We start from the raw sequence: 12,500 nt of genomic DNA, 5'->3' as shown, positions 1-12,500 counted from the left end.
TCTCTTCATTTCCTCCTATTTTCCTTCAGTGTGTCCGGCCACGTATCAAAACTCCCTGGTTGCACACTGTGGTCCATTATTCCAGCAAATTAGCTAAACTATGTCTCCTAGACATACATGTACAATTTGTAACCATGTATCTTCATTTTTGTCATACAATATATTTCTTGTCTTGATTGGCTTGACATGTGAAAAGAAGTCAAACCATAAAGTTCAAGGTACTTGGATACATGTATTCCAAAGAGTAATAATATGATTTTAAAAAAACTTTTCAAAAACCTGAACACTTTCATTTCAAGCTGTAGGATTACACAAAATCATGTACTTTTAATCTAAGGGATCCTCCAACCTGCTTATGAGTCAACTACATGTACATGTAATTTTGTGTAGTTGCATGTTTAATCTAATACCTGTGTTCCATAGCTTTCTGTGGTGTACAATTTGAAAACGTCAAAGCATGACTGATACTCTGGTATTCCTGTTGACACAAGTAACAAAAAAAAAAAAAAAAGAAATGTTGAAAACTCCAAAGGAACAAAAGAAGAGTGATGGAGCTCAAAAACACTATTAACAATGTGGTGTGCTAAAACTTTTATTTCCTTGATTTGGTGCATTTCATGGCCCCTCAAACTCCCACTTAGTTCTTTAGTATTTAATCCACTAACACTTTAAATTAAAGTTCACCATCATCATCACCAATACCAGAAAGTCTAAGATGACCCTACCCTTGAAGAAACGCTTTAGCTTTATTAAGTGCAGCAAAAAACATACTGGATGTACTACCAGATTCCTTTGTTCTTCATATTCAGAATGGGCACAGAAATGACTGTTGATGAAGCAAAAACTTTGTCCATAAAGAGTAAAACGTAACGACACAGCTCCCTTTGTACCCTAAAAGAAAGGAGAGTTGAAAACATTGACACAGAGTACTTTAAGGTATAATCCTACTCGATTGGCAACACGAAAAGGGATGACTGAGAGGAAATGTACAGTGTAGGTCACACGCAGCAACAGAACTTTTCAACCTCAGTCTGTAAAACTATAGATCTGGTGGTGAGCTACATGTACCTGTATCTTTAAAGTAACCCACTGGTCTGAGAACTCATCAATGCCCTATAGCGTGCAGGGGTACCTCTCTTCAAGTTGTCGATGTAATGACATACATTGTATAAGAGTCAGAGAGAAAATCCCAGGGGATGCAGGCTTGATACAGGAGTGAGAGCACTCACCTCTGCCAGCATTGTGCAAAAAGATCAAATCCCAGGCTCGTAAGATGTTATGGGTCAGGTTTTACTTGAGATACATTTACAGTAAGTCTTTTGGTTCTCCACTTTGCTACGAGAGGCTTTTTTTTCTGAAATTTGATTACCCTCTCTCATCAAAAACCAACATAAATTATTATAATTTCGGTTTAATTAAACGTCTTCTTTATGATGATTTGTAGCCTTCAAAATTAGTAGTCTAAGAGTTCTTGACTGCTTTACTATAAAACTCTGGACACCTTAACAAAGTGAGCATTACTATCACCGTTATCAAGATTCTGTTTTCAATAGGTCTTTTGAGCTAGCAAAAAGGCACTTTTGTTTTCACTCACTGTAGGCATTACTTTGTTGGCACTTTAAATGTTGTCAAAAGAGCCATCCATCATGAAGAAGGCAAAAGACCTACTGATTTAACAGAGTTGAGGTACATTTAATTTTATTACCAGAAGTCCAAGTAGGGCTGTTTTGCAATAGCCAGGCCTTATCTCTCGTACAAATGGAAGATGCCTTGTATGAATGGAAACAAGATGTACCATTCCCAACATGCGGATTGACTTGAGCTAAAGGGACAAATGCAGAAATATGCAAACAAACGGGTCTAGCTACAGTAGCAGTAAGTGGGTCATAGAAATAATGATGAAAGTTCAAGAAGTACACATTATGTACTCCCTTATACATTAGTAACTACCGGCATTAAATTCAGACAGCAGCATAGAAATTAATAAAAAAATATGTATTTAATATAATTGATAGCTCTTCAAAAACAAAGTCATTTTATTCCATATGGCTCAAATATTCACACATCAAAATAAATTGCCCTTGCACCACAATACCGGTACTTGCTTTTCCTTCATATTGAAAATATTCAGTATGTTTTAATACTTTCCAAAGGAGGTCACTCTGGTTATTTGAATTCTTACGATCACTTTCTGTCTTAAATTATTGTCTTCATCTTTGTAACAGTTGAACAGTGCATTCCTGCTGTTTTGAAATTTGGTGGCAAATTTTACGAATCTTGAAATAAAAATGTACAAAAAGCTACAACAGTTACCATTACAGCCTCTCAAATGAATGATTAAGCCATAATACCTTGACCAGGCCATATGCACCAAGGTATGCCTGTAGGATCTTCACCCAAGAATTTTCTTTTATGTACTCAATCAACAATGACTGTGGTTTGGCATCCACTTCCTGCAGACTGAAATTAAGAAATGCATAATAATATAGTTATTATCATTATCATTATCATTATCATCATCATCATCATCATTATTATTATTATTATTATTAGGTACACAGGGATTTCAATAAGCACCGACAGCCAACGAAATGCATTGGCTACTTCGCTCAGAGAAGTCGGCTATCAAAGTCTCAAAAGAATGCGCTTAAGGTGATTCCTTAGTAATAGAAGTTGTCGTAAGATTCTTTTAAAACTTTTCGCGATTGTTCCCTATATTATGGTGACTCGAAATGTGCAATTAAAAAAGTAGGTCACCAACCTCGTTTGAGAGACATAACTTGCTCAAGTTACTCATTTAATCATTGCGCCTTCATCTATCAAGGACAAGTTTATTCCATCGGTTCAGGCTACGTTTTGCACGAACAGGAAGCACAGCTTTGACGTAATTCTTGAAATAACAAAACAGGTGAATTGTGTTGCTCAAAAGGAATAATTTAATGTTTGTTTTATGGCACAGGCACAAGTCTTGAAAAGGCACTGACTACAAATGTTCTTCGGGTGCGTGATCTCGAGGAGACAATTTTGTGTCCACGAGTGATGGCTACGAATACTATCTTTCCTGTAACTTTTTTTTCTGACGCAAATTTTTTGTAATTTTTTTACAGCGCAAAGAAGATGAGTAAGAGAATAAAATTATGCCAAAAAAAAGATAGGTCACCAACCTCGTTTAGGAGAAAACAGAAAGCAAACCAAGCTCGACCCCTCGACAACACGTCTCCCCGATAGCACGGTTTCACTTTCACAGTCGGACTTAAATCTTCTTTAGCATTATCAAGGCTATCACTCGACTTTTTGTTTTGTGAGAGTCCAAAACGTTTCTTGTTTTGCTCTTTACTGCTGTGCTCTGAAAACGGCCATTCTTCTTTCTAGCGAGCTTTCCCTCACGAAAGGTCGGCATTTTGAAATGTTTTTGGCCACGTTCGATATATCAATATTCACACATTGGTACGAGTCTTTATGGTTAAATTTAAACATTGTTTTGTTTAGAAATATCCGTTGAGACTTGTGAGACAAAGAGCCATGAAATTTGACCATAAAGCCTCTTAGCCATGCCTGAATACGAACGGGGCTTACACTGTGTTATGCGCAGAACAGGATGCGCAGTGCAATACTAGGGAATCACCTTAATTGCAAACACAGTGTCACTAAATTGATAAGAAATCTTTCTTTATCTTTGTACTCAATTTGGTGCCCAGAACACTGGAAATCGCATTTCAGAGGTTCCAGACCTAGCGGAGCTTCCAGAGCTTTCAGGCCCAGCGGTCCCTTGTCGATACAGTCGGTTACTAGACTTAAAAGCGGCTGCCTACTTCAAATTTTATTGAAACCCCTGGGTACATAAAACTTTGACTCTTAATCCATTGACCCCTGGGAGAGAGACTCATGACACATTAATTTTTTACTTGGTCTATTAAACACCAGATGATTTTACTTGTCAACTGGGGGTGTCCTGGGGCACTATTTTGATTGGTTATTTTTTAACGGCACCCAATCAGAAAGAGGCAATCAGCAGGACAGTTTGAGGCTGGCACGCGTGAATCTTGTTATGCATTTCAACCACTTGGAAAGTATGCGATTTTGATTTTTTTCGAGGGCTTAAGTTTTTGAGCAAGAAGTACTAGAAGAAGCGTGAATCTTTCGGTAATTCTCCAGTGAAGTTAGAAAGCAGAGCATTGCAATTTTCTGGGGAAAAATCCCCCCAGCGCTGGAGCCGTTCAAAAAATACATGTAGCTTCCACCCTTGTCCTTCTAACAGCGAACTCCTCAAAATAAGGTAATACAGTCAAGTCGTTTATTTAGCACTGGTCCACACACATATTTGTCAATATTCGCTACAAAAGAAGCAATTACGGTGAATCCAATACATTTATTATAAAATTACAAACAGTTACACAAACAGATTGTGGGCTCCCTGTGATAGAATCCAAGATCATCAAAGTGGCTACAGTCAAAAGTTATATTTCTTTAGACTTCAAAGAAATGGGTTCCAGGTCATCTGCATGTTATTAAGGGGCTGCTGGGCAGGAGGAGAACAAAACCGTCTTGCTAGATGATGGGTCAGTAAAGTACTGAGGTCACTTTTCACAGGTCAATCATTACAAAACTTTTACTAAACAATATGCAAATTTTAAGCCACATTTGCCACTACTGGCCTCATTAGGCCTAAAACAATGACCTGTAATGTGAGTGACCTATGAAAAGAGCATGACTTGTACTTAACCCTTGCCATTTGCTAGCTAGATCATGCAAACTAACCCAACTGCAACAATGTCTGGAAGCTCTTCCTCTTTGTCTAAATGCAAGAGACCCCTGAAATCTTCATCTGGAGGTTGTGTTACCTTGACATTCCATGTACACACATGAACTCTGAAAAGAACCCAGTTTCTATATCATTAGCACACTGCATTTCCCTGGTGGCAGGTTTAAGACTGTTGACGGCACTGCTTTAAATAATACATTTGGATAAACTGAAAACCGATGGTGTTAATAAAACACCAGCTATTCAATCATGCTTCAAGGAGAATTAAAACCGTGCCCAAAAATGTCCTTCATATAGCAATTACTGTACAATATTGTATATCTTGGGAAATCATAACCTAACTCAGGCAATCATTCATGTAAGACTACAGGTAGCAGACAAGTATACTTCATGGATTTGCAACTCAAAGGTTTACTCAAGTGACACGCAGCTGGACAAGTTTTAGAGATAATGTACAATAGTTTAATGTTCGCTCAATAGACCACATTCATACATGTAAATGGCGACCAATAAATTATTCTTTTGTTTGTGCATGCTAATCAGACCAACTAGCCTCGTTCTAAAGTAACTTTTCTTTTGCATTTTGTCCATGCTTTACATGTACAAAGCTAGTGCACAAAGGCAGCAGAATTTTTTTTTTGGCCGCCATTTATGCATTCAGTCTATTTCTTCAAACATTGCATGAATGCAACGGCGCAATGGAAAATAGCTTGAGAGTCATTACAATGTATATCATCTACATCCTAGTATCCTAGTCAGTACTAAATAAAATGTTTGTACAAAGAGAACAAACAGACCCAATATAAGTACAGCAGGAAATGTTGTCAACAACCATCCGAAGTACGGTAGTGCATTCCAAATAATATCAATTGCCTACTATGTGATCTTACGTGTACTAAAACAAACATAATCTTGGAAGAAATCTTACTAATGATTGACAATCATAGTACCAAAGCTATCAATGGAGTAATAAATAAATAAAAATCACACAAACATTAAATTAATGTAGTACTGTAACAGTACAAATATTTCATAAACTGGCAACATAACGTTCCTTTCAGGTCAGTCACAACTATTAATTAGTATACACTTTCATCATTTGTGTTGTGTTTCATGGCCAGGTGGTCGGGCAGCTACATGTATTAACCCATTGACTCCTGGGAGTGAGACAGTTAACAGATTTTACTCTGTCTAACATCAGACGATTTTACTTACTTGACAGGTTTAATCTGCAGGCCATAAGGATCTTTCTTAGTAACAGTTTGGTTTTCAAGCTGCTAAGATTCAGCCCTAATTATTTGGCATTATTTCAATCCAAACATTTTTTTTTTTAATATAACAAAATATACCAATAAAATTATTTAATTCTAAGCAAAATGTAGAAAAAGGGAATGCACATTTACATAGTTTTTCAACAGCTCATTGCAAAATTATGAGCATCACATAATGATAAATCTGGGAGAAATGCAATCAGTCATGCTTACTATGACCAGGCATTTGAACTTTTGAAGATTGCATCATTCAAATTCCCGTCCCCTCTGGCCAAAATCGTGTTCAAATGCCCTACCCTATCGTTGGATTTGTCTGTCATACCCTAGCAAAGAACAATCTTCATCGGCTCCTGCCATCTTCAATATAGACCTTTTGATCTCTTCCTTTAAACTTTTCCATTGTGTCGCAACACCTGTTTGCGACTTCAGCGCCCGAAAAAAAAATCATTTGAAACCTGACACCCCACTTAGGCAAAGGTCAAATTCCCGACTCCCCAGGCACAGAAGATAGTCAAATGCCTGGGGTTTGCCCGGGAAAGAGGGGGGGGGGGGGGGGGGGTGTTGAAGTTTCAATTTGATCGGTGCATAATAAAAAAATTAATAACTTTTTAAATTATGGTTTTATTTTGCCAATTTGATGTACATATCTGTAAAATTTAATTTCAGAATAAAAGATATGTTTATCATTATTATTGTTACTATTTTATTTATGATATATTGTGCTATATTGTTGTAGTATATATATATATTTAACAATTATTCCATGAGCACACGTTGGATATGAGATGATAAATAGCCAACGAGGCGCGTAGCGCCGAGTTGGCTATAACCACTCTCATATCCAACAAGCGCGAATGGAATAATTGTTTTATTAAATTCCTTTAAACTCCAAAAGTTTAGAAAGTACAAAATACGAGCGAAAAAAGCGAGCAAATCCGAGCGAAATCAAAAAAACTTGATGAGAACCGATGCAATGTCGTGTAACACCTTGTGGTCAGACAGACGCAGGCTCGTCAAAAAAGTATTTCTTACCTTTTCGCGTACTTCTAAATGTCGGAATTTAACCCAGCTGTCCAGAAAAACTTTTTTTTCTGCTTTCTTCAGAGAGAAATTTCACTTTCCGGCGAACTTTTAGCTTGGCAACACTTAGATCAATCATTTACCATATACCCCTGTAAGGTCAAACCAAGGTATATGAGCTGATAACCGAGATTGAGTGAACAAATCAGAGCACGAGAATTGCATTATCCCAGGTTGAGAATTTAATAAATATATATATATACATTATGCAGATGGAGCAGGAAGTCTGAGATAGGTCAGTATTGGATGCTGTCAAGTTAGTTAGACTAGTTTGCTGTTGAATCTTTAAGAATCGAAACTGTTAATAAACCACTAATTTACTCAATAAGAACAAGCTTAAAAGAACTTCAAATACATTGTAAATTATTAGCGTCGATGCTAACTGTAATTGCTGCACCACGGTATAATAATGGTAGCTACCCTCTACAGATGGGTAATCCAACTTGTCGACTTTAATTTTAATTTTTAAAAAAACATCGAAAATCGAAGACAAGTCATTTTACAGGTAAGCTACAAATGTGAAAAGAATCCTTATAGTGTTACAATCCAAACTACAAAAACATATTGTAAAAAAATGGCATGCACATTTCTTAATAGATTTATCGGCGTCATTTGCGGGAAGAAACGACGCCAAAACTCTAAACAATTTCTACCGAAAGATAAAACGCAATTAACTAAAATTTCAAATCTCAAAGGTCAGATCATTGTGTTGGCAGCCTTTCGCTTCATTTACAAGCAAGTTTCTTGATATCTGCTCAATAATCTCCAGGAAGCAACGCAATACTATTTTTCACCTTTCTCATTCAATCTCAAAAATATAATTTGCTGCCACGTCAAATTTTGCCCAAGCGAGTGGATATTAGATCATGCTTACCTCAAACTCATGTCGATTCTGCAGAAGGAGAGATTTATGGTGTTTTTCAACGCTAGAACAGGTATTAGCTGAAGATCGAAGAAAGCTTGCAGGTGACTCAAAATTTCGAATTAAAGAGAAGACTGGTTCATTCGACTGAAAAACAGCTGCAACATGTTTACCTGTACTAGCAGTGAACGCTGACCAAAGACAACGGCAATTTTGGATTGTTGTTCCGTTGTTCAAGGAGGCCTCGGGCGAGTGGGCAATTGTAACAAGGATAAATAGGATTCCTTGCTGCCCTTCCTTTTCACCATCGTGCTACGAAGGCTGCATCAGTAACGTCAAACATTAAATTTATTATGCGCGATTGCTTTCTTTATTAATCATTTCAACCGGACGCAGTCATGCTTAGAGGGGAGGGGGAGGGGAAGAAGGTAAATATCTTTCCTCGTCGCGACCACGTTCTCTTTTCAACAGGTCTACTTTTAGCTAGGGAAGCACTCTCGCAAGCTACCGGTAATAAAAGCTATTTCCCATGTCAGAAATAAATAGAACTATCTAGGGAAAAGCTAAGGCAAAATGTAGACCAACTTTGAGCAACGAAGAGGAGATTCTAAGTTTTCTCGCTCCCTCTCTCTCTCTTCAGCAACAGGCCAATATCTGTAGATAACAGGCAAAAAATGAACTCAAATCAAACAAGCCTTGAAGGTCTTTTGATTTTTGCAAAAAGCGTAGAATTAAGCTTAACGTTTCCCGTAAAAGCGTTCCTAAATCTCTACACATTTGTCAATCTAGGGATTGATTTCCTTTCTCACAAACATAATTCCTCATGACATGGGTGTTCTTCATTTTATTACTCCCAAGAAAAGTCTACCATGGCACACTTCATCTGAGGGCTCTAGCTTGGAAACGATGCTGTACTTAAGATACTGATCTCCTCGATAGTAAATACCAAAGTATAGAACTTGGCGCTAGAATACGTTAAAATCATCGACGGAACGTTTTCTTATTGTCGTATTCACTCTTTCCTCTCGTATCAATGCAGGCAGACGATGTTTAAAACTGATGGGGTACTGGCTACCGTGGTGAGGCTTAAATCTTATTAGAATGTCTAGCAACTCGTCACCAGTGAATCGAGGATGCGCGTCCATAACCAAAGCCTGGTATCTCTGCCGGATAGCATGCGCAGACGCCTTTGGTTGTCTTTGTCTTGTTAACAGCCCCTTGGTTTTGGCTGAGAAAGGTTCGAAAGCTGAGGGAAAAAATGAGAAAAATTCCAGAGTCATAACTATTGTGCATTTTAATACTCAGGCCTGTACGCCCAATCTGACACCGACGAGACGCCTCGAGATCAACTGCAGCAAGCAGGATCAACTCTCAGGTTCTTTCAATGATTGAGTACGAACTGTTCTAATTTTAGGGGATCGGCTGCTTTGGGTTGGGATTTGCTCAGTGGAAACCTTGTGCAAAATCCCACTCTCCAACACCAGACGACACCACCTTCCTTTTAAGAGATTACAACCTGTAACTGTAACCTTTAAAGGTTCCTTATTTTATGAGGGTAACTCGTTACTGAAAACCTTGTGACCCTCGGTGAGCACCTTTTACCCCACTTCCTCTGTCAATACTTCACTTAACGGGTGTTCAAAGCTCCACTGTCTTACACAGGGCTCGACAATGCAACCAATACAGTCGACATTTGCGACTGAATTTTTTTCCCTTCGCGACTAATATATCTGGAGAATTTCGAAGTCGCAAATTTGCAGTTTGCCTTCGTTCTTTCGAAACAAAAGGGTTAGCAGTTGCCACTTTGCTGCTACTTTTGACAAAATAATTAAATTTTGTTTCTCGCCGTGACCTTTCTTTCAATCTGAAAATAGTGTAATTTAGCTGAGATATGTTACGTGCACAACTCCATTCCTTCGATCATTCGCCATTTTCAGAGGTTTCTTTATAATAGACAAGTATTACGGGCTCACTTTTTTCTAAACCACTGACAATGCACAATGCAGCGCGACGATTTTCCGACTAAACTTTACAAATATGAAATGAATTTTGTTGATAGAACCCATTGGGAACTTGGAAAAATCCGAGCCTCAGATGAGATTCAAGCCCACGACTCTCCATGATCTAGTCCGATGCTCTAACCAAGTGCTGAGCGACTGGAGACTCTATATTGAGCAAGGGTGAAATGTGGGTCTTTGACCCGAGCTGCATCACGCAGCTACAGAGTCAAATAACGACTGAAAGCATAGCTCAGAAATGCATCGCGCAGCATTCGACTAGATCACGGAGGGTCGTGGGTTTGAATTGCATCTGGGGCTCGGTTTTTCCGAGTTCCCAACGAGTGCTATCAACAAAATTCATTTCATATGTGTATATCATTCTCACATTCGCTCACTTGGGTGGTTGGTTAGTCCCATCTTAGATATGCTTCAGTGTGACTGCGCGATAGCTCGCGATGCAGTTATGAGCTCTGCTTTCAGTCGTTATTTGACTCTATAGCTGCGTGATGCAGCTCGGGTCAAAGACCCACATTTCACCCTTACTCACAACCGAGTAGCTCAGTGGTTAGAGCATCCGACTAGATCACGGAGGGTCGTGGGTTTGAATAGCATCTGGGGCTCGGATTTTTCCGATTTCCCAATGGGTTCTATCAACAAAATTCATTTCATATGTGTATATCAAAATTTACAAAACTGCGACTAAAGCCCTGTTATACGGATCAGAGGAAAGTCGAAACCGTCGGACATCGATCGAATGACATGGGGATCGAACTGGCGACCTCCTGCTCAGAAGGCCGAGCTGTAACCGATCAAACCTGTCTCTGCAAACCTTTGCATAGCAATCTTTGATTTCACCCAAAAGCTGGATCCAGTCATGGATGGATCCACCCGAATGGTTGAGTGCAACGTAATACGCCATATGAAAACAAACTAATTACCAACTGGGACAAGAACTTTTGGACCATCAAAATTTCTACTTATACATATAAATCGACCAACATGTGATTCTTTGAATGATTAACTAATATATTATACGTACGAAAACTGAAGTGACCTTCGAGAAATGTTGGAATTGAAAAATAAGTTTTTGCGCGGATTATTCTGACACCTGTAGAATCTTGGACGCATTTGATACCTTCTTGCTGTCAAATTTGCGTTTTGACAGAAATTAAAAACAATTCACGGTTTGATTTCTTTTCATTTCTAACCTCTCAGCTCAAAACAGAGATAAATTAGAATAAACGAATGGTCATGGCCTTGTGAAAATTGCAAAAGCCTGCCATTTCCTATTTGCGACAGCCTCGAATCTTGAGTCTTCCACAAGGACGAAAAATCTCCGGATCTTGATAACCGCCATATTGAACGTCACTATTAAATTGTCTGGAACAAACTTAAGTAGAGATAAACTAAGAATAAAGCCAGGATCCGAGCCAGGATCCAAGCTAGGATCTAAGCTAGAATTCCGTCGACCCAGGATCCGAGACCTAACCGAGACCTACCCTAACCCTAACTAGACCTAACTAGACTAGAACCAACCGAAATAGACCTAACCTAACCGATTCGAGACCTAACCTAACCGAGAGATTCGAGAATAAATAGCGGAGAAAGCTCATCTTAGCTCGAATCCTGGCTGGAATCCTGGCTCGGATCCTAGCTCGAATCCTGGCTCGAAGTTTAGGTATCCTCACTTAAGTAGAGTAACAAAGAGCAGTGGATGATGACCCGTTATTTAGGACCACTGAATCAATGAATAGAACTTATGTTCTCATACTTCAAATGATCATCGAAAAAGTCGTCGACTAAAAAATCTCTAAGATATAATACGCACATTCTAACACATCGTAATCTGCAAACGTCCAGATCATTTCTCCCACCAAAAACTCTCTCCTGAGTTCATCAAAAACAGGAAAATATCTTCTCATCGTATCCACCTGTAAGAAAATTAAAAAGAGAAGCATCGAGTCTTAACATCATTTTTTTTTTTTTAATTTTTCATTTCAAACGGCTTAAGGCCTGTTCAAACGTTGCGCTATATTCTTGTCAAATTCAGTTCATGGAATTGAGAGAACGTTACAGCGACCTTATAGAATCGGCAGGCGTGCCAGAATAAAAGAATTCGTTCGACGAACTTGTACTTGTCCAGTCAATTACGCGCAGAACCTTGAATTTGGTCATTTCACGTCGTCCTTCAGGAGATGACGGCAAAGAAATGAACAAAACGTAAAACGCACGTGCAGAGCGTGCAGAGCCATTGTTTTTGCTCACTAAACCTATTGTTTTGTAGCGTTGTCGTTGCCGTCGGCGTCGTCGTTTCGTAAGCTTCCTAATATATTCATAATGTCGGCCGACAAGGCAGTGGATAAAGGGGGTAGTTTCTAAAGAAAGTGTGGTGCTGCGTCGGTGGGGAAGTAGTATACAAAAAATTGGTTTTATCAATGGAGTTGATAATGTAAATTGGCCACCGTACAGAGATTCTAAAAGCTGACGTTTCGAGCGTTAGCTCTTCGTCAGAGCGAAGGGCTAAC

At 38.8% G+C, this 12,500-nt stretch overlaps 2 protein-coding genes across 3 annotated transcripts in view; both read right to left on the bottom strand.

Moving 5' to 3' along the window:
- The window catches only part of LOC137974740 (inositol polyphosphate 5-phosphatase K-like), a 21,234-nt gene extending 13,075 nt beyond the window's left edge, over positions 1-8,159 (bottom strand). The window contains exons 1-6 of one of the 2 annotated variants that reach the window (XM_068821698.1): positions 7,988-8,159; positions 4,759-4,869; positions 2,352-2,460; positions 1,706-1,822; positions 772-891; positions 411-478 (exon numbers count right to left, since the gene is read on the bottom strand). In XM_068821698.1, coding sequence (XP_068677799.1) covers positions 411-478; positions 772-891; positions 1,706-1,822; positions 2,352-2,460; positions 4,759-4,869; positions 7,988-7,998 — 536 coding nt within the window. In that variant the 5' untranslated portion in view covers positions 7,999-8,159. The remainder of the gene's footprint in view (positions 1-410; positions 479-771; positions 892-1,705; positions 1,823-2,351; positions 2,461-4,758; positions 4,870-7,987) is intronic. The other variant, XM_068821699.1, reaches the window with a different exon arrangement.
- A 781-nt stretch (positions 8,160-8,940) lies between these two features.
- LOC137976631 (beta-glucuronidase-like) overlaps positions 8,941-12,500 on the bottom strand; it is a 10,914-nt gene continuing 7,354 nt past the window's right edge. The window contains exons 7-8 of the mRNA XM_068824004.1: positions 11,804-11,906; positions 8,941-9,221 (exon numbers count right to left, since the gene is read on the bottom strand). Of these exons, the coding sequence (XP_068680105.1) occupies positions 8,941-9,221; positions 11,804-11,906 (384 nt within the window). The remainder of the gene's footprint in view (positions 9,222-11,803; positions 11,907-12,500) is intronic.

Source organism: Montipora foliosa, chromosome 11, assembly GCF_036669935.1.
Source record: "Montipora foliosa isolate CH-2021 chromosome 11, ASM3666993v2, whole genome shotgun sequence".
Classification (NCBI taxonomy): domain Eukaryota; kingdom Metazoa; phylum Cnidaria; class Anthozoa; order Scleractinia; family Acroporidae; genus Montipora; species Montipora foliosa.
The sequence above is the reverse complement of the archived record's forward strand: the minus strand, read 5'-3'. Positions and strand labels throughout refer to the sequence as shown.